Source organism: Taudactylus pleione, unplaced genomic scaffold, assembly GCF_031769625.1.
Source record: "Taudactylus pleione unplaced genomic scaffold, aTauple2 ptg002435l, whole genome shotgun sequence".
Taxonomy (NCBI): domain Eukaryota; kingdom Metazoa; phylum Chordata; class Amphibia; order Anura; family Myobatrachidae; genus Taudactylus; species Taudactylus pleione.
In genome coordinates, this window is record NW_028286820.1 from 88,289 (window position 1) to 109,552 (window position 21,264).

The 21,264-nt window shown below is 46.0% G+C and overlaps 1 protein-coding gene across 6 annotated transcripts in view; it reads right to left on the reverse strand.

Annotated features, from left to right (window-relative positions):
• Positions 1-389: 389 nt before the first annotated feature.
• The window catches only part of LOC148431338 (uncharacterized), a 37,015-nt gene continuing 16,140 nt past the window's right edge, over positions 390-21,264 (reverse strand). For 5 of the 6 annotated variants that reach the window (XM_088466089.1, XM_088466090.1, XM_088466088.1 and 2 more), the window contains 2 exons: positions 15,241-15,352; positions 390-2,135 (listed from right to left, as the gene is read on the reverse strand). In XM_088466089.1, the coding sequence (XP_088322215.1) occupies positions 1,237-2,135; positions 15,241-15,352 (1,011 nt within the window). In that variant the 3' untranslated portion in view covers positions 390-1,236. The remainder of the gene's footprint in view (positions 2,136-15,240; positions 15,353-21,264) is intronic. The other variant, XM_088466091.1, reaches the window with a different exon arrangement.

A 21,264-nucleotide genomic window follows, 5' to 3' on the forward strand; every position in this document is an offset into this window, starting at 1 on the left:
ATCATTCCTGCATTCAGTTACAGCTCATCATATCTGCATTCTGTTACAGCTCACCATACTTGTTTACTGGACTGTTCCTGCCTGTCACTATCTGGACATTTCCCATTAACCCTCACTACAGTTATCAAGTGGACTTTAGTGCTATACCTGGACTTTTTATTTGCCATTCCCATGTCTTCTAAGTCACTTATTAAAAACTCCACATTTTCATTTAAGTCTGCTTCTGTGTCTGCTCCTATCACCACCCCGGGTCCACAACAAATTCAGAACCTCACACTCCTCCCCTAACAACCCTATAGGGCAGGAAAAAAAAACACAACTTACATTCACAATCTTAAAAGGTAAACAACTCCAACACATTAAAGAGACAATACACAGAGAGACACCTCGTGGTTTAATCTCCTTCATGTTTATTTCAATTCTAAACCTTCAGTCCTACTGAGATGAGTGGAAGGGAGAAAGACTTGGTCTGGCTCTCTTTTGGGGCGGGATGTATTAAGCATGGCATCCGCGATGTCGTACATATAACCAAATTATCAGGTACTCACCGCCAATAATGTCGCCGGTATGTACCTAGAAAATCGCAACGGCAGCTCTCCCGGTAAGAGCTATTCTTTGCAATTGAGGGACTTCCGGATTAATGACCCAAAAGTCACTCTGGCGTCATCTGCACATGCACAGAATGACGCGCACGCTGCAGGGGGAACTGGAAGGAATCAGCCGGATCCCTCACAGGGGGCGTTGTGAAAAAAAGACCATAAGCTACTATCGGGTAACGCCATCTAAAGATGGCTGTACCCACCGGGTCCAAGCTCCGGATGTACGGCATTCCAGAGTTTGGTACATATGAAAAAATTTGGTAAAACCCTGAAAATGCAGTTTTACGGCATTTTTGACCTTGGTACATCCCGTCCATAATGAGATAAAAAATCCTAACAACTTTGGATTGTCAATGTTAAAAAAAAAAGCATTAAAACATAGTTGTTCAAGGTTTCTAATACATAGCAATGTTTCCCAGTATTATTATTATAAGATTACATTTTTTAAATTAAAACATTAATAAAAAAAAAAATTATAAAATTATTTGGGGGGGTATTAAAAAAAACAAAAAGAAAAAACAAACCTTTTTTTTCCCCCAAACTTGTTTTTTTCCTGCACACAGACCACCGAATACATGCAAAGTATCGGATGATCAACAGGTGTCCCCTGATCTCCCACAAAGACGTGGTACGTTGGCTATTCACCTTTGTGAATTCTCTGATGTTTGATAAGACTGGATTTATGCGCAAAACATTTCCCACACTCCGCGCACGGAAAGGGTTTCTCTCCTGTGTGAATCCTTTGATGCTTAACGAGATCTGACTTCTGGGTGAAGCACTTCCCACACTCCGTGCACTGAAAGGGCCTCTCGCCCTTGTGAATTCGCTGATGTTTAACAAGGAGAGACTTATGAGCGAAACACTTCCCGCAATCGGGGCACGGAAACGGCTTCTCCCCGGTGTGCATTCTCTGGTGCTGGACGAGGAGAGACTTATTGATGAAGCATTTCCCGCAATCGGCGCAGGGAAAGGGCTTCTCGCCAGTGTGAAACTTCTGATGCGTCACCAGGTAGGATTTCTGTATAAAACACTTCCCGCACTCAGCGCACGGGAACGGCCTCTCGCCAGTGTGGATTCTCTCGTGTCTGACAAGATCCGGTTTCCGGGTGAAGCATTTCCCGCACTCGGAGCAGGGGAACGGCTTCTCGCCGGTATGGATCCTGTGGTGTCTGACAAAATCGGATTTCTGTATAAACCATTTCCCGCAATCCGGGCATGGAAAGAGCTTCTCGCCGGTGTGACTTCGCCGGTGTATAATAAGATCAGTCGCTTGGGAAAAACACTTCTTGCATTCTGAACATGGATATACTTCGCCAACACTGCTATGGGCAGTGCTAGGGGTAATAGAATCTGCTTTATAAGTAGAACACTCCTCCTGATTATGTGGGACAGATGATATATCTTCGCCATGAAGAAACTGATGTATATTTGGTCTTTCTCCTGGAGAATCCTGTGTGATCTCATTATCTTCTATCTCACAGGCTGGAGACAAGACAAGATGTTGCCCCAAGGTATTCCTGCCGCTGTGTCCATCTGCTGAGAATAAAAAAAAAAATGCATGAAAAATAGGACGATTCATCAATGAGGAGGAATGACCAGACAGACACTCAGTATGTCCAAAGCGAATATATCGACATGACACTGCCGGCACTGGGATCCCAACACGAATGTGATGCTACTCAACAGCGTTTTAATTGTATTGGTTGATATTTCTTTAAACATGCCGGTTACTCTAACGTCATAGCACATGCAGGGATTTACTGCATAAACAATGGGTATGCCCAATTCTTCACGCAGTATCGTAATCACGGTTGAGTGTTAAACCGCATAAAGTAGTTTTATTCATAGGTGTTCAAAGCAGCCGTTCCATTTTAACAGGCTGCCATTGGCTGGTGTTTAAGACTAGGCGCACTCGGCGACTGTCCATGTGAAAGACAGTGTCTTTCATAGATGGCATGATAAAGGGGCATCCCCACATCATTCGCCACAAAGAACCCTTCAGAGCCGTATTAGGGTTTGGAGCTTTGGTCGATTTAAAGCTGATGGCCAACGCACAGAGTCCTGGTACTTAGCGTAAGATTGCTGTAGTGACAGAGGAGGGTGTAGGATAAGAGATTGCTGTAGTGATAGAGGAGAGTGTAGGATAAGAGATGGCTGTAGTGACAGAGGAAGGTGTAGGATAAGAGATGGCTGTAGTGACAGAGGAAGGTGTAGGATAAGAGATGGCTGTAGTGACAGAGGAAGGTGTAGGATAAGAGATTGCTGTAGTGGCAGAGGAAGGTGTAGGATAAGAGAGTGCTGTAGTGACAGAGGAGGGTGTAGGATAAGAGAGTGCTGTAGTGACAGAGGAGGGTGTAGGATAAGAGATTGCTGTAGTGACAGAGGAGGGTGTAGGATAAGAGATTGCTGTAGTGACAGAGGAAGGTGTAGGATAAGAGATGGCTGTAGTGACAGAGGAAGGTGTAGGATAAGAGATGGCTGTAGTGGCAGAGGAAGGTGTAGGATAAGAGAGTGCTGTAGTGACAGAGGAGGGTGTAGGATAAGAGATTGCTGTAGTGACAGAGGAGGGTGTAGGATAAGAGATTGCTGTAGTGGCAGAGGAAGGTGTAGGATAAGAGAGTGCTGTAGTGACAGAGGAGGGTGTAGGATAAGAGAGTGCTGTAGTGACAGAGGAGGGTGTAGGATAAGAGATGGCTGTAGTGACAGAGGAGGGTGTAGGATAAGAGATTGCTGTAGTGACAGGGGAGGGTGTAGGATAAGATATTACTGTAGTGACAGAGGAGGGTGTAGGATAAGAGATTGCTGTAGTGATAGAGGAAGGTGTAGGATAAGAGATGGCTGTAGTGACAGAGGAAGGTATAGGATAAGAGATGGCTGTAGTGACAGAGGAAGGTATAGGATAAGAGATGTCTGTAGTGACAGAGGAAGGTATAGGATAAGAGATGGCTGTAGTGACAGAGGAGGGTGTAGGATAAGAGATGGCTGTAGTGACAGAGGAGGGTGTAGGATAAGAGATGGCTGTAGTGACAGAGGAAGGTATAGGATAAGAGATGTCTGTAGTGACAGAGGAAGGTGTAGGATAAGAGATGGCTGTAGTGACAGAGGAGGGTGTAGGATAAGAGATTGCTGTAGTGATAGAGGAGGGTGTAGGATAAGAGATTGCTGTAGTGACAGAGGAAGGTGTAGGATAAGAGATGGCTGTAGTGACAGAGGAAGGTATAGGATAAGAGATGGCTGTAGTGACAGAGGAGGGTGTAGGATAAGAGAGTGCTGTAGTGACAGAGGAGGGTGTAGGATAAGAGAGTGCTGTAGTGACAGAGGAGGGTGTAGGATAAGAGATGGCTGTAGTAGTGACAGAGGAGGGTGTAGGATAAGAGATGGCTGTAGTGACAGAGGAGGGTGTAGGATAAGAGATTGCTGTAGTGACAGAGGAAGGTGTAGGATAAGAGATGGCTGTAGTGACAGAGGAAGGTATAGGATAAGAGATGTCTGTAGTGACAGAGGAAGGTATAGGATAAGAGATGGCTGTAGTGACAGAGGAGGGTGTAGGATAAGAGATGGCTGTAGTGACAGAGGAGGGTGTAGGATAAGAGATGGCTGTAGTGACAGAGGAAGGTATAGGATAAGAGATGGCTGTAGTGACAGAGGAGGGTGTAGGATAAGAGATGGCTGTAGTGACAGAGGAGGGTGTAGGATAAGAGAGTGCTGTAGTGACAGAGGAGGGTGTAGGATAAGAGATTGCTGTAGTGACAGAGGAAGGTGTAGGATAAGAGATGGCTGTAGTGACAGAGGAGGGTGTAGGATAAGAGATTGCTGTAGTGATAGAGGAGGGTGTAGGATAAGAGATTGCTGTAGTGACAGAGGAAGGTGTAGGATAAGAGATGGCTGTAGTGACAGAGGAAGGTATAGGATAAGAGATGGCTGTAGTGACAGAGGAGGGTGTAGGATAAGAGAGTGCTGTAGTGACAGAGGAGGGTGTAGGATAAGAGATGGCTGTAGTAGTGACAGAGGAGGGTGTAGGATAAGAGATGGCTGTAGTGACAGAGGAGGGTGTAGGATAAGAGAGTGCTGTAGTGACAGAGGAGGGTGTAGGATAACAGAGTGCTGTAGTGACAGAGGAGGGTGTAGGATAAGAGATGGCTGTAGTAGTGACAGAGGAGGGTGTAGGATAAGAGATGGCTGTAGTAGTGACAGAGGAGGGTGTAGGATAAGAGAGTGCTGTAGTAGTGACAGAGGAGGGTGTAGGATAAGAGATGCTGTAGTGACAGAGGAGGGTGTAGGATAAGAGATGACTGTAGTGACAGAGGAAGGTGTAGGATAAGAGATGGCTGTAGTGACAGAGGAAGGTATAGGATAAGAGATGGCTGTAGTGACAGAGGAGGGTGTAGGATAAGAGAGTGCTGTAGTGACAGAGGAGGGTGTAGGATAAGAGAGTGCTGTAGTGACAGAGGAGGGTGTAGGATAAGAGAGTGCTGTAGTGACAGAGGAGGGTGTAGGATAAGAGATGGCTGTAGTAGTGACAGAGGAGGGTGTAGGATAAGAGATGGCTGTAGTGACAGAGGAGGGTGTAGGATAAGAGAGTGCTGTAGTGACAGAGGAGGGTGTAGGATAACAGAGTGCTGTAGTGACAGAGGAGGGTGTAGGATAAGAGAGTGCTGTAGTGACAGAGGAAGGTGTAGGATAAGAGATGGCTGTAGTGACAGAGGAGGGTGTAGGATAAGAGAGTGCTGTAGTGACAGAGGAGGGTGTAGGATAAGAGATTGCTGTAGTGACAGAGGAGGGTGTAGGATAAGAGATGGCTGTAGTGACAGAGGAGGGTGTGGGATAAGAGATGGCTGTAGTGACAGAGGAGGGTGTAGGATAAGAGATGGCTGTAGTGACAGAGGAGGGTGTAGGATAAGAGATTGCTGTAGTGACAGAGGAAGGTGTAGGATAAGAGATGGCTGTAGTGACAGAGGAAGGTATAGGATAAGAGATGGCTGTAGTGACAGAGGAGGGTGTAGGATAAGAGATTGCTGTAGTGACAGAGGAAGGTGTAGGATAAGAGACTGCTGTAGTGACAGAGGAGGGTGTAGGATAAGAGAGTGCTGTAGTGACAGAGGAGGGTGTAGGATAAGAGAGTGCTGTAGTAACAGAGGAGGGTGTAGGATAAGAGAGTGCTGTAGTGACAGAGGAGCGTGCAGGATAAGAGAGTGCTGTAGTGACAGAGGAGGGTGTAGGATAAGAGATGGCTGTAGTAGTGACAGAGGAGGGTGTAGGATAAGAGATGGCTGTAGTAGTGACAGAGGAGGGTGTAGGATAAGAGATGGCTGTAGTGACAGAGGAGGGTGTAGGATAAGAGAGTGCTGTAGTGACAGAGGAGGGTGTAGGATAACAGAGTGCTGTAGTGACAGAGGAGGGTGTAGGATAAGAGAGTGCTGTAGTGACAGAGGAAGGTGTAGGATAAGAGATGGCTGTAGTGACAGAGGAGGGTGTAGGATAAGAGAGTGCTGTAGTGACAGAGGAGGGTGTAGGATAAGAGATTGCTGTAGTGACAGAGGAGGGTGTAGGATAAGAGATGGCTGTAGTGACAGAGGAGGGTGTGGGATAAGAGAGTGCTGTAGTGACAGAGGAGGGTGTAGGATAACAGAGTGCTGTAGTGACAGAGGAAGGTGTAGGATAAGAGATTGCTGTAGTGATAGAGGAAGGTGTAGGATAAGAGATGGCTGTAGTGACAGAGGAAGGTATAGGATAAGAGATGGCTGTAGTGACAGAGGAAGGTGTAGGATAAGAGATGTCTGTAGTGACAGAGGAGGGTGTAGGATAAGAGAGTGCTGTAGTGACAGAGGAGGGTGTAGGATAAGAGAGTGCTGTAGTGACAGAGGAGGGTGTAGGATAAGAGATGGCTGTAGTGACAGAGGAGGGTGTAGGATAAGAGATTGCTGTAGTGATAGAGGAGGGTGTAGGATAAGAGATTGCTGTAGTGACAGAGGAAGGTGTAGGATAAGAGATGGCTGTAGTGACAGAGGAAGGTATAGGATAAGAGATGGCTGTAGTGACAGAGGAGGGTGTAGGATAAGAGAGTGCTGTAGTGACAGAGGAGGGTGTAGGATAAGAGAGTGCTGTAGTGACAGAGGAGGGTGTAGGATAAGAGATGGCTGTAGTGACAGAGGAGGGTGTAGGATAAGAGAGTGCTGTAGTGACAGAGGAGGGTGTAGGATAAGAGATGGCTGTAGTAGTGACAGAGGAGGGTGTAGGATAAGAGATGGCTGTAGTGACAGAGGAGGGTGTAGGATAAGAGAGTGCTGTAGTGACAGAGGAGGGTGTAGGATAACAGAGTGCTGTAGTGACAGAGGAGGGTGTAGGATAAGAGATGGCTGTAGTAGTGACAGAGGAGGGTGTAGGATAAGAGATGGCTGTAGTGACAGAGGAGGGTGTAGGATAAGAGATGGCTGTAGTGACAGAGGAGGGTGTAGGATAAGAGATTGCTGTAGTGACAGAGGAAGGTGTAGGATAAGAGATGGCTGTAGTGACAGAGGAGGGTGTAGGATAAGAGAGTGCTGTAGTGACAGAGGAGGGTGTAGGATAAGAGAGTGCTGTAGTGACAGAGGAAGGTGTAGGATAAGAGATGGCTGTAGTGACAGAGGAGGGTGTAGGATAAGAGAGTGCTGTAGTGACAGAGGAGGGTGTAGGATAAGAGATTGCTGTAGTGACAGAGGAGGGTGTAGGATAAGAGATGGCTGTAGTGACAGAGGAGGGTGTGGGATAAGAGATGGCTGTAGTGACAGAGGAGGGTGTAGGATAAGAGATGGCTGTAGTGACAGAGGAAGGTGTAGGATAAGAGATTGCTGTAGTGATAGAGGAAGGTGTAGGATAAGAGATGGCTGTAGTGACAGAGGAAGGTATAGGATAAGAGATGGCTGTAGTGACAGAGGAGGGTGTAGGATAAGAGATTGCTGTAGTGACAGAGGAAGGTGTAGGATAAGAGATGGCTGTAGTGACAGAGGAGGGTGTAGGATAAGAGATTGCTGTAGTGACAGAGGAAGATATAGGATAAGAGATGGCTGTAGTGACAGAGGAGGGTGTAGGATAAGAGAGTGCTGTAGTGACAGAGGAGGGTGTAGGATAAGAGAGTGCTGTAGTGACAGAGGAGGGTGTAGGATAAGAGATGGCTGTAGTAGTGACAGAGGAGGGTGTAGGATAAGAGATGGCTGTAGTGACAGAGGAGGGTGTAGGATAAGAGAGTGCTGTAGTGACAGAGGAGGGTGTAGGATAAGAGAGTGCTGTAGTGACAGAGGAGGGTGTAGGATAAGAGAGTGCTGTAGTGACAGAGGAGGGTGTAGGATAAGAGATGGCTGTAGTGACAGAGGAGGGTGTAGGATAAGAGAGTGCTGTAGTGACAGAGGAGGGTGTAGGATAAGAGAGTGCTGTAGTGACAGAGGAGGGTGTAGGATAAGAGATGGCTGTAGTAGTGACAGAGGAGGGTGTAGGATAAGAGATGGCTGTAGTGACAGAGGAGGGTGTAGGATAAGAGATGGCTGTAGTGACAGAGGAGGGTGTAGGATAAGAGAGTGCTGTAGTGACAGAGGAGGGTGTAGGATAAGAGAGTGCTGTAGTGACAGAGGAGGGTGTAGGATAAGAGATGGCTGTAGTGACAGAGGAGGGTGTAGGATAAGAGAGTGCTGTAGTGACAGAGGAAGGTGTAGGATAAGAGATGGCTGTAGTGACAGAGGAAGGTGTAGGATAAGAGATGGCTGTAGTGACAGAGGAAGGTATAGGATAAGAGATGGCTGTAGTGACAGAGGAGGGTGTAGGATAAGAGAGTGCTGTAGTGACAGAGGAGGGTGTAGGATAAGAGAGTGCTGTAGTGACAGAGGAGGGTGTAGGATAAGAGATGGCTGTAGTGACAGAGGAGGGTGTAGGATAAGAGATGGCTGTAGTGACAGAGGAGGGTGTAGGATAAGAGAGTGCTGTAGTGACAGAGGAGGGTGTAGGATAAGAGATGGCTGTAGTAGTGACAGAGGAGGGTGTAGGATAAGAGATGGCTGTAGTGACAGAGGAGGGTGTAGGATAAGAGAGTGCTGTAGTGACAGAGGAGGGTGTAGGATAACAGAGTGCTGTAGTGACAGAGGAGGGTGTAGGATAAGAGATGGCTGTAGTAGTGACAGAGGAGGGTGTAGGATAAGAGATGGCTGTAGTAGTGACAGAGGAGGGTGTAGGATAAGAGATGGCTGTAGTGACAGAGGAGGGTGTAGGATAAGAGAGTGCTGTAGTGACAGAGGAGGGTGTAGGATAAGAGATGGCTGTAGTGACAGAGGAAGGTGTAGGATAAGAGATGGCTGTAGTGACAGAGGAAGGTATAGGATAAGAGATGGCTGTAGTGACAGAGGAGGGTGTAGGATAAGAGAGTGCTGTAGTGACAGAGGAGGGTGTAGGATAAGAGAGTGCTGTAGTGACAGAGGAGGGTGTAGGATAAGAGATGGCTGTAGTAGTGACAGAGGAGGGTGTAGGATAAGAGATGGCTGTAGTGACAGAGGAGGGTGTAGGATAAGAGAGTGCTGTAGTGACAGAGGAGGGTGTAGGATAACAGAGTGCTGTAGTGACAGAGGAGGGTGTAGGATAAGAGAGTGCTGTAGTGACAGAGGAAGGTGTAGGATAAGAGATGGCTGTAGTGACAGAGGAGGGTGTAGGATAAGAGAGTGCTGTAGTGACAGAGGAGGGTGTAGGATAAGAGATTGCTGTAGTGACAGAGGAGGGTGTAGGATAAGAGAGTGCTGTAGTGACAGAGGAAGGTGTAGGATAAGAGATGGCTGTAGTGACAGAGGAGGGTGTAGGATAAGAGATTGCTGTAGTGACAGAGGAGGGTGTAGGATAAGAGATTGCTGTAGTGACAGAGGAGGGTGTAGGATAAGAGAGTGCTGTAGTGACAGAGGAGGGTGTAGGATAAGAGATTGCTGTAGTGACAGAGGAGGGTGTAGGATAAGAGAGTGCTGTAGTGACAGAGGAGGGTGTAGGATAAGAGAGTGCTGTAGTGACAGAGGAGGGTGTAGGATAAGAGAGTGCTGTAGTGACAGAGGAGGGTGTAGGATAAGAGATTGCTGTAGTGACAGAGGAGGGTGTAGGATAAGAGATTGCTGTAGTGACAGAGGAGGGTGTAGGATAAGAGAGTGCTGTAGTGACAGAGGAGGGTGTAGGATAAGAGATGGCTGTAGTGACAGAGGAGGGTGTAGGATAAGAGAGTGCTGTAGTGACAGAGGAAGGTGTAGGATAAGAGATGGCTGTAGTGACAGAGGAAGGTATAGGATAAGAGATGGCTGTAGTGACAGAGGAGGGTGTAGGATAAGAGAGTGCTGTAGTGACAGAGGAGGGTGTAGGATAAGAGAGTGCTGTAATGACAGAGGAGGGTGTAGGATAAGAGATGGCTGTAGTAGTGACAGAGGAGGGTGTAGGATAAGAGAGTGCTGTAGTGACAGAGGAGGGTGTAGGATAAGAGAGTGCTGTAGTGACAGAGGAGGGTGTAGGATAAGAGATGGCTGTAGTAGTGACAGAGGAGGGTGTAGGATAAGAGATGGCTGTAGTGACAGAGGAGGGTGTAGGATAAGAGAGTGCTGTAGTGACAGAGGAGGGTGTAGGATAACAGAGTGCTGTAGTGACAGAGGAGGGTGTAGGATAAGAGAGTGCTGTAGTAGTGACAGAGGAGGGTGTAGGATAAGAGATGGCTGTAGTGACAGAGGAGGGTGTAGGATAAGAGATGACTGTAGTGACAGAGGAAGGTGTAGGATAAGAGATGGCTGTAGTGACAGAGGAAGGTATAGGATAAGAGATGGCTGTAGTGACAGAGGAGGGTGTAGGATAAGAGAGTGCTGTAGTGACAGAGGAGGGTGTAGGATAAGAGAGTGCTGTAGTGACAGAGGAGGGTGTAGGATAAGAGAGTGCTGTAGTGACAGAGGAGGGTGTAGGATAAGAGATGGCTGTAGTGACAGAGGAGGGTGTAGGATAAGAGAGTGCTGTAGTGACAGAGGAGGGTGTAGGATAACAGAGTGCTGTAGTGACAGAGGAGGGTGTAGGATAAGAGAGTGCTGTAGTGACAGAGGAAGGTGTAGGATAAGAGATGGCTGTAGTGACAGAGGAGGGTGTAGGATAAGAGAGTGCTGTAGTGACAGAGGAGGGTGTAGGATAAGAGAGTGCTGTAGTGACAGAGGAGGGTGTGGGATAAGAGATGGCTGTAGTGACAGAGGAGGGTGTAGGATAAGAGATGGCTGTAGTGACAGAGGAAGGTGTAGGATAAGAGATTGCTGTAGTGATAGAGGAAGGTGTAGGATAAGAGATGGCTGTAGTGACAGAGGAAGGTATAGGATAAGAGATGACTGTAGTGACAGAGGAGGGTGTAGGATAAGAGATGGCTGTAGTGACAGAGGAAGGTATAGGATAAGAGATGGCTGTAGTGACAGAGGAGGGTGTAGGATAAGAGATTGCTGTAGTGACAGAGGAAGGTGTAGGATAAGAGATGGCTGTAGTGACAGAGGAAGGTATAGGATAAGAGATGGCTGTAGTGACAGAGGAGGGTGTAGGATAAGAGAGTGCTGTAGTGACAGAGGAGGGTGTAGGATAAGAGAGTGCTGTAGTGACAGAGGAGGGTGTAGGATAAGAGATGGCTGTAGTGACAGAGGAGGGTGTAGGATAAGAGATTGCTGTAGTGACAGAGGAAGGTGTAGGATAAGAGATGGCTGTAGTGACAGAGGAGGGTGTAGGATAAGAGATTGCTGTAGTGATAGAGGAGGGTGTAGGATAAGAGATTGCTGTAGTGACAGAGGAAGGTGTAGGATAAGAGATGGCTGTAGTGACAGAGGAAGGTGTAGGATAAGAGATGGCTGTAGTAGTGACAGAGGAGGGTGTAGGATAAGAGATGGCTGTAGTGACAGAGGAGGGTGTAGGATAAGAGAGTGCTGTAGTGACAGAGGAGGGTGTAGGATAAGAGAGTGCTGTAGTGACAGAGGAGGGTGTAGGATAAGAGATGGCTGTAGTAGTGACAGAGGAGGGTGTAGGATAAGAGATGGCTGTAGTGACAGAAGAGGGTGTAGGATAAGAGAGTGCTGTAGTGACAGAGGAGGGTGTAGGATAAGAGATGGCTGTAGTAGTGACAGAGGAGGGTGTAGGATAAGAGATGGCTGTAGTGACAGAGGAGGGTGTAGGATAAGAGAGTGCTGTAGTGACAGAGGAGGGTGTAGGATAACAGAGTGCTGTAGTGACAGAGGAGGGTGTAGGATAAGAGATGGCTGTAGTAGTGACAGAGGAGGGTGTAGGATAAGAGATGGCTGTAGTAGTGACAGAGGAGGGTGTAGGATAAGAGATGGCTGTAGTGACAGAGGAGGGTGTAGGATAAGAGAGTGCTGTAGTGACAGAGGAGGGTGTAGGATAAGAGAGTGCTGTAGTGACAGAGGAGGGTGTAGGATAAGAGATGGCTGTAGTGACAGAGGAGGGTGTAGGATAAGAGAGTGCTGTAGTGACAGAGGAGGGTGTAGGATAAGAGAGTGCTGTAGTGACAGAGGAGGGTGTAGGATAAGAGATGGCTGTAGTGACAGAGGAGGGTGTAGGATAAGAGAGTGCTGTAGTGACAGAGGAAGGTGTAGGATAAGAGAGTGCTGTAGTGACAGAGGAGGGTGTAGGATAAGAGAGTGCTGTAGTGACAGAGGAGGGTGTAGGATAAGAGATTGCTGTAGTGGCAGAGGAGGGTGTAGGATAAGAGATTGCTGTAGTGGCAGAGGAGGGTGTAGGATAAGAGAGTGCTGTAGTGACAGAGGAGGGTGTAGGATAAGAGAGTGCTGTAGTGACAGAGGAGGGTGTAGGATAAGAGAGTGCTGTAGTGACAGAGGAGGGTGTAGGATAAGAGAGTGCTGTAGTGACAGAGGAGGGTGTAGGATAAGAGAGTGCTGTAGTGACAGAGGAGGGTGTAGGATAAGAGATGGCTGTAGTGACAGAGGAGGGTGTAGGATAAGAGAGTGCTGTAGTGACAGAGGAAGGTGTAGGATAAGAGAGTGCTGTAGTGACAGAGGAGGGTGTAGGAAAAGAGAGTGCTGTAGTGACAGAGGAGGGTGTAGGATAAGAGATTGCTGTAGTGACAGAGGAGGGTGTAGGATAAGAGAGTGCTGTAGTGGCAGAGGAGGGTGTAGGATAAGAGAGTGCTGTAGTGACAGAGGAAGGTGTAGGATAAGAGAGTGCTGTAGTGACAGAGGAGGGTGTAGGATAAGAGAGTGCTGTAGTGACAGAGGAGGGTGTAGGATAAGAGAGTGCTGTAGTGACAGAGGAGGGTGTAGGATAAGAGATGGCTGTAGTGACAGAGGAGGGTGTAGGATAAGAGAGTGCTGTAGTGACAGAGGAGGGTGTAGGATAAGAGAGTGCTGTAGTGACAGAGGAGGGTGTAGGATAAGAGATTGCTGTAGTGACAGAGGAGGGTGTAGGATAAGAGAGTGCTGTAGTGACAGAGGAGGGTGTAGGATAAGAGAGTGCTGTAGTGACAGAGGAAGGTGTAGGATAAGAGATGGCTGTAGTGACAGAGGAGGGTGTAGGATAAGAGATGGCTGTAGTAGTGACAGAGGAGGGTGTAGGATAAGAGAGTGCTGTAGTGACAGAGGAGGGTGTAGGATAAGAGAATGCTGTAGTGACAGAGGAGGGTGTAGGATAAGAGATTGCTGTAGTGACAGAGGAGGGTGTAGGATAAGAGAGTGCTGTAGTGACAGAGGAAGGTGTAGGATAAGAGATGGCTGTAGTGACAGAGGAGGGTGTAGGATAAGAGAGTGCTGTAGTGACAGAGGAAGGTGTAGGATAAGAGATGGCTGTAGTGACAGAGGAGGGTGTAGGATAAGAGATGGCTGTAGTAGTGACAGAGGAGGGTGTAGGATAAGAGAGTGCTGTAGTGACAGAGGAGGGTGTAGGATAAGAGAGTGCTGTAGTGACAGAGGAGGGTGTAGGATAAGAGATGGCTGTAGTGACAGAGGAGGGTGTAGGATAAGAGAGTGCTGTAGTGACAGAGGAAGGTGTAGGATAAGAGAGTGCTGTAGTGACAGAGGAGGGTGTAGGATAAGAGATTGCTGTAGTGACAGAGGAGGGTGTAGGATAAGAGATTGCTGTAGTGACAGAGGAGGGTGTAGGATAAGAGAGTGCTGTAGTGACAGAGGAGGGTGTAGGATAAGAGAGTGCTGTAGTGACAGAGGAGGGTGTAGGATAAGAGAGTGCTGTAGTGACAGAGGAGGGTGTAGGATAAGAGATGGCTGTAGTGACAGAGGAGGGTGTAGGATAAGAGAGTGCTGTAGTGACAGAGGAAGGTGTAGGATAAGAGAGTGCTGTAGTGACAGAGGAGGGTGTAGGATAAGAGAGTGCTGTAGTGACAGAGGAGGGTGTAGGATAAGAGATTACTGTAGTGACAGAGGAGGGTGTAGGATAAGAGAGTGCTGTAGTGACAGAGGAGGGTGTAGGATAAGAGAGTGCTGTAGTGACAGAGGAAGGTGTAGGATAAGAGATGTCTGTATTGACAGAGGAGGGTGTAGGATAAGAGAGTGCTGTAGTGACAGAGGAAGGTGTAGGATAAGAGATGGCTGTAGTGACAGAGGAGGGTGTAGGATAAGAGAGTGCTGTAGTGACAGAGGAGGGTGTAGGATAAGAGAGTGCTGTAGTGACAGAGGAAGGTGTAGGATAAGAGATGGCTGTAGTGACAGAGGAGGGTGTAGGATAAGAGAGTGCTGTAGTGACAGAGGAAGGTGTAGGATAAGAGATGGCTGTAGTGACAGAGGAGGGTGTAGGATAAGAGAGTGCTGTAGTGACAGAGGAGGGTGTAGGATAAGAGATTGCTGTAGTGACAGAGGAGGGTGTAGGATAAGAGATGGCTGTAGTAGTGACAGAGGAGGGTGTAGGATAAGAGAGTGCTGTAGTGACAGAGGAGGGTGTAGGATAAGAGAGTGCTGTAGTGACAGAGGAGGGTGTAGGATAAGAGATGGCTGTAGTGACAGAGGAGGGTGTAGGATAAGAGAGTGCTGTAGTGACAGAGGAAGGTGTAGGATAAGAGAGTGCTGTAGTGACAGAGGAGGGTGTAGGATAAGAGAGTGCTGTAGTGACAGAGGAGGGTGTAGGATAAGAGATTACTGTAGTGACAGAGGAGGGTGTAGGATAAGAGATTGCTGTAGTGACAGAGGAGGGTGTAGGATAAGAGATTGCTGTAGTGGCAGAGGAGGGTGTAGGATAAGAGATTGCTGTAGTGACAGAGGAGGGTGTAGGATAAGAGAGTGCTGTAGTGACAGAGGAGGGTGTAGGATAAGAGAGTGCTGTAGTGACAGAGGAAGGTGTAGGATAAGAGATGGCTGTAGTGACAGAGGAGGGTGTAGGATAAGAGAGTGCTGTAGTGACAGAGGAGGGTGTAGGATAAGAGATTGCTGTAGTGACAGAGGAGGGTGTAGGATAAGAGATTGCTGTAGTGACAGAGGAGGGTGTAGGATAAGAGATTGCTGTAGTGGCAGAGGAGGGTGTAGGATAAGAGATTGCTGTAGTGACAGAGGAGGGTGTAGGATAAGAGAGTGCTGTAGTGACAGAGGAAGGTGTAGGATAAGAGACTGCTGTAGTGACAGAACAAGGAGAATATGTGACTGTTCTGTACTTAGTGATTATTACTCACCTGTGCTGATACCTGTAGGGATTGTCTCCTCCTTACACTGCTGATCATCCCTCACATACCTTTCCTCTTCTCCATCTATATCTTCTGGTTTAATACACATCAGGCCTTCACACTAAATAAGCAAAACATTACAAAAAAAAGGTTTTGATAGGCACAATTTTAAACCGTGGTCCTGCGGTGGTTGCAAAATGCAACGTAGATCTGGATACCTTTGGGTCACTCCATAGATGGGGGAAAACACATATGACAAGCTTCCATTAGTGCAAATCAGTAAATCCAATACAAGGTCCTACAGGGTTAAGTAGTATACTCATCTTGAATAGGGTGTGATGGAAGCCTTGGACATTTATATTTTAAAACCATCGGATTAATATAGAGTTTGTTGAGCTTTGTGTTGATATTCAAATCCAAAGGAATTTGCTTACAAAAATCCAGTAATCAAATAATTTATAAGTCTATAATGGTGTTATCTAATTACACCAGATGATAATAAAAATAAATTTCATTGTGAGTAGATATGTGGAAAAATTTACTATTATAATAATAATAATAATAATAATAATAATAATAATAATAAAATAGAATAAAAAAATTATTTAAAATCAAAAAAATACATAGTTCAGAAATGAGGAAGCAGATGTTGAATAAGTAAATAAATATACATATAAAAATAGAAATAAAAATAAAATTGAAAATAAAAATAGACAATACTAAATAAGTAAAAATATGAGAATAAGTAATAGATAATATAAATAACACAAACAAAAATGGATGGTGAATGTGTCAATGTATAAGTAAAATATTCCTTAAAAATTGTGTTTATAGGAAGTTCTTGAGTTCTATATCTATATTGAAGCCTTTAGGTTCAAGTGTTCTTAATTGATATATCTATCTTGTTTCGTTCTTTTTTAGGGTTGTTATTAAGTCTTCTCCCTTCCAATGTGGTGAAATGTTCTGGATTCCAATAAATTTAAGTCCTGTTTGTTTAATAGTGTTATTTTTATTCTCTATTACTTATTCTCATATTTTTACTTATTTAGTGTCTATTTTTATTTAAAATTTTATTTTTATTTTTATTATGTATATTTATTTTAAATGTTTTACTTATTCACAATATTCCCTTCTTTACATCCCCTCCCCCATCCCCCTTTTTTAATTTCTTGGTAAGTATAGCTGTTTTTATATTTTTAAATTATACTGTATTTTATATATGGCACAAAGAGAACACATGGTTGCCTCCATTTTTAAGGAACTTCCTGTTTTCCGGCCATGACTTCCTGAATAAAGTTTTGCTATTTAAAGACACAGTTCTATCCATGAAACCACTTTGAAAAAGCGTCCGCAGTGGCGCGAAACGTTGGTGTTTACATGGAGCAACAAAAGTCCACATCTCCACTACAGACGGGACCAGAAGAAACCGCCGACCTCTGCCGTTATCAGGAGCCGCAGCGAGTCACTAACGCTACAGTCCCCGTGAATAAGGAGAAGGCACAGTGTGGCAGACACAGTTCGGCAAGAGCCGCGAAGGTAGGGTAATAATAGGGACAGTGAGTCACCAATAAGAACGGCCAATACCTTATGCGCTAGGCACCGGACAAGTTTTCCCACACTCCAACTTTGCCCAAAAGAGCTATACATTGGCTATTTGTGTTTTTTACTGCTTTCCTTACCCAAACCCCATCTCACTTCACTTCCCTTCCCCATTTCCCCTCCTCTATTTCTTCATACATCTTTTAGCGATTTACTGTTTTTTATATTGTGGTTTGTCTGTGTTTTTTTTGTTACTTTGTTTTTTTTTATTTTTGCTTACCCAAACCCCACCTCACTTCACTTCCCTATCCCTTACCCATCTCCCTCTATTTCTTCATACATCTTTTTAGCGATTTATTGTTTTATTATATTGGTGTCTGTTTGTTTGTTTTTTTATTTATGCAAATACATCCACCCTGTGTCATACACTAATACGTTCAATTAGCACTTAATGTGGTAACATTTACCTATATACCAGTGGTTAGCTGTAGATGGCTTTGAAGCACCTCTGGGGATCCTGCTAAGAGCAGGAGGTCATCCAGATATGGTAGCAGTCGGATACCCTGACCACGCAGGTGGGCCGCCGTGATAGCCATAATTTTGGTAAACACCCGTGGAGCTGTGGACAGTCCAAAAGGGCATAGCCCGAAATTGGAAGTGTTGCTGAGTATAGCAAACGGAGATATCGCTGATGAGAGGGCACTATAGGGTAGGTACGCGTCCTGAATATCCAGCGATACAATAAAGTTCCCAGGCTCTATAGCTAGGATGATGGAGCGTAAAGTTTCCATCCTGAACCTTGGCACCGTTAGGAATTTGTTCAGGGATTTCAGGTTGAGGATAGGCCGATGAGACCCATTCAGCTTCTGAACTAGAAAGAGTAGAATAATAACCAGTCCATCACTGAGATGGTGGGACTGGTACGATTACCCCTGCTTGCAGCAAGGACTGTATGGCATTCTGGATATGTAAGGTCTTGTTCGGGTCTGAAAGAGGGCCTGTGTAGAAAAAAACTGGTGGGGCGGCAGTCTGAGAAATGAGAGGGCGTACTCGTGAGAGACCACTTCTCTTACCCAAGCATCCGTTGTGGTTTGACACCAGCCCTGGGCAAACTGAAGAAGTCGCCATCCCACTCTGGGATCCCTAAGAGGGAGGCCCATCCCATCAGGCTGAGGGATATCCTTGGGTTTTGAAGCAGGGTGTGTTCTAGGTCTGCTTGGTCCTGGGTTCGGCTGCCCACATGGAGGCTGACTGCCTAGGAAAGTACTGGCCTTTAGGCTTTCCTTGAGGATAAAAGGACTTAAATTACGTAGTCCGAGGCCTTGTAGTAGAAGTAGCTGAAGGCAGAAATGCCGTTTTTGATGCTGCCAACATGGTTACAATCTTGTCAAGGCCTGGGCCAAACAAGATCTCCCCTTTATACGGTAATCCTTCAAGGCCTTTCTTGGAATGCGCATCTGCCTTACATGACCGCAGCCACAGAGTACGGCGGGCAGACACAGCCGAAACTCTGGAGGTTAGGAGACTGGCATCCAATGTTGCTTCTCCAATATAAGAAGCTGCATATCGAATATGAGCAACAAAAGACATCTGATCCCTAGAAGGAGGGAAAAGAGTCTTCAAGTGCCTCAGCCCAGCTCTCTATAGCTTTAGCCACCCATGCAATAGCCATGGTCAGATGGGCAACAGCCCCTGAAAGAGAGTATATCGATTTCAGGCAAACTTCTACCTTCCTATCCGTAGGATCCTTAAAGGAAGTAACTGTAGGAATAGGCAACGTAGCGCTTTTAATTAAATGCATAACATGGTAATCCACCGCAGGGGATGTTTCCCATTTTGCACAAAGAGCCACAGGAAAAGGGTAACATGAGGTCAGATTTTTTTGTGGTTGAAACCTCTTACCAGGCGACTGCTAGGCTGCAGCCATGTGTTCAGCTAGTTGATCCGATAGAGGAAATTCTGCTGAAGCCACTTTCTGTCGTTTGAACAGAGGGTGCTTGGATTTAGGGGCTGGCTCGTCATCTATTAATAAGATGGATCTGACAGCTCGCACTAAGGCAGGAATATTAATTTTTTACCAACTCTCATGCTCCTCCAGAGGGGAGTCAGGGTTAGAGAGATCAGCATCTTCTGTCGGAAGATACCTCAGAATCTGAGAATTGCGTGGACTGTGACGATAAAACAGGACTCTTAAAGGGCTTACTGAGTAGGGGCTTCTCACCTTGCAACATGCAGACTCTGCACCGAGTTAGAGAGTACTTCTACCCATGGTGGGGGTACAGGAGGTACCTGTATCGCCTGACCCTGTTGTGGCAACCAAAAGGTGGCATTATGGCCTGCTGCGATAACCCCATAGGAGGAATTACAACCGGAACCGCTGGGCAGTCCGCAATAGTGGCCAGTATCTGAGAAAATGAAGCCATGGGGGGCTCTTGTCTGATGGGCCTGTGGAGTATAATACTTACTACATAACCCATCTTGTATCAATTCTTCCACACTTAAGCCTGCAGTACATAACTTGCATGATTGCAGTATGGGAGCAGATGCCTGCTTGTTACTCTTGCCTTTGCTGGACATAGCTGCAGAGTAATATGGCACACAATATGGCACTGGGTATAATGCAACCACTTGTATGATACTAGTAGGAATTCAATATACTGGTCCTGTCTTATGCTTGGGAGCTGCAGGAGCACACAGCTCAAATATGGCACAGTGCAACGATCAACTGTATGTGACTAACCTCTCAAATACTTAGTTCTATAGATGTGAGGCACAGGAAAACCCCTGAATACACCTGTATGTTAGGGCAATAGTCAGAGAATAAAGGGAAAGATATATGCTGACAGTAGATGAGATACAGACAGGCAGCGCTAGCATAGAGTGCATCCAGAAAGTATTCACAGCGCTTCACTTTTTCCACATTTTGTTATGTTACAGCCTTATTCCAAAATGGAATAAATTCATTTTTGTCTTCAAAATTCTACACACAATACCCCATAATAACGTGTAAAAGGTTTGAGATTTTTGCAAATTTAATAAAAAAAAAAAAAAAAGAAATCACATGTACATAAGTATTCACAGCCTTTGTCAAGAAGCTCAAAATTGAGCTCATGTGCATCCTGTTACCACTGATCATCCTTGAGATGTTCCTACAGCTTAATTGGAGTCCACCTGTGGTAAATTCAGTTGATTGGACATGATTTTGAAAGGCATATACCTGTCTATATAAAGGTCCCACACTTGACAGTGCATGTCAGAGCACAAACCAAGCATGAAGTCCAAGGAATTGTCTGTAGACCTTCGAGACAGGATTGTCTCGAGTCACAAATCTGAGGAAGGGTACAGAAAAATATCTGCTCCTTTGAAGGTCCCAATGAGCACAGTGGTCTCCATCATCCGTAAATGGAAGAAGTTCGGAACCACCAGGACTCTTTCTAGAGTTGGCCCGGCCGTCTAAACTGAGCTATCGGGGAAGAAGGGTCCTAGTCAGGGAGGTGATCAAGAACCCGATGGTCACACTGTCAGAGCTACAGAATTCCTCTGTGGAGAGAGGAGAACCTTCCAGAAGGACAACCATCTCTGCAGCAATCCACCAATCACGCTTTTATGGTAGAGTGGCCAGATGGAAGCCACTCCTTAGTAAAAAGCACATGGCAGCCCGCCTGGAGTTTGCCAAAATGCACCTGAAGGACTCTCAGACCATGAGAAACAAGTCTCTGGTCCGAGGAGACAAAGATTGAACTCTTTGGTGTGAATGCCAGGCGTTAAGTACATGTGAATTCTTAGGGTTTTTTTGTTTTTTTTAATAATTTGCAAAAATCTCAAAAAAACTTATTACACGTCATTATGGGGTATTGTGTGTAGAATTTTGAGGACAAAAATGTATTTATTCCATTTTGGAATAAGGCTGTAACATAACAAAATGTGGAAAAAGTGAAGCGCTGTGAATACTTTCCTGAGGCACTGTAAGTCACATACAATGCAGAAAAATAGAGATATGGTAATAACTTACCCTTGTTATCTCTTTTTATACGAGGTCCATAGGGTCCACATGGTGACCTTGGGTTATAGGTAATGCATAGTCATCCAGGCACCTTACGCAGTAAATTCTGCTCCCAGGATGCAACGGGTCTCCCTCTATACCCCGCCAGCGGGCCGGAGGCTCCTCACTTACATAGCAAGCCAAAGGCCGGAGGAGGATAAGAGAGAGAAGAAAATCTGGAACACACTAGAATCACATTCTTACACAGAAGGAGACGGAAAATCCAACTGAAGCACAGGTGCTTCAGGGCGAGTGCCCTGTGGACCCTATGGACCTTGTAGAAAAAGAGATAACAAGGGTAAGTTCTTACCATAACTCTACTTTTCTACTTCAGGATCCATAGAAGGTCCACAAGGTGACCTTGGGGATGTCCCAAAGCAGTACCTTCAAGGGTGGGGACGCTCCTGTGCAGAAAGGAGCCGCCCGAAGAAAGCATCTTGAGTGGCAAATGT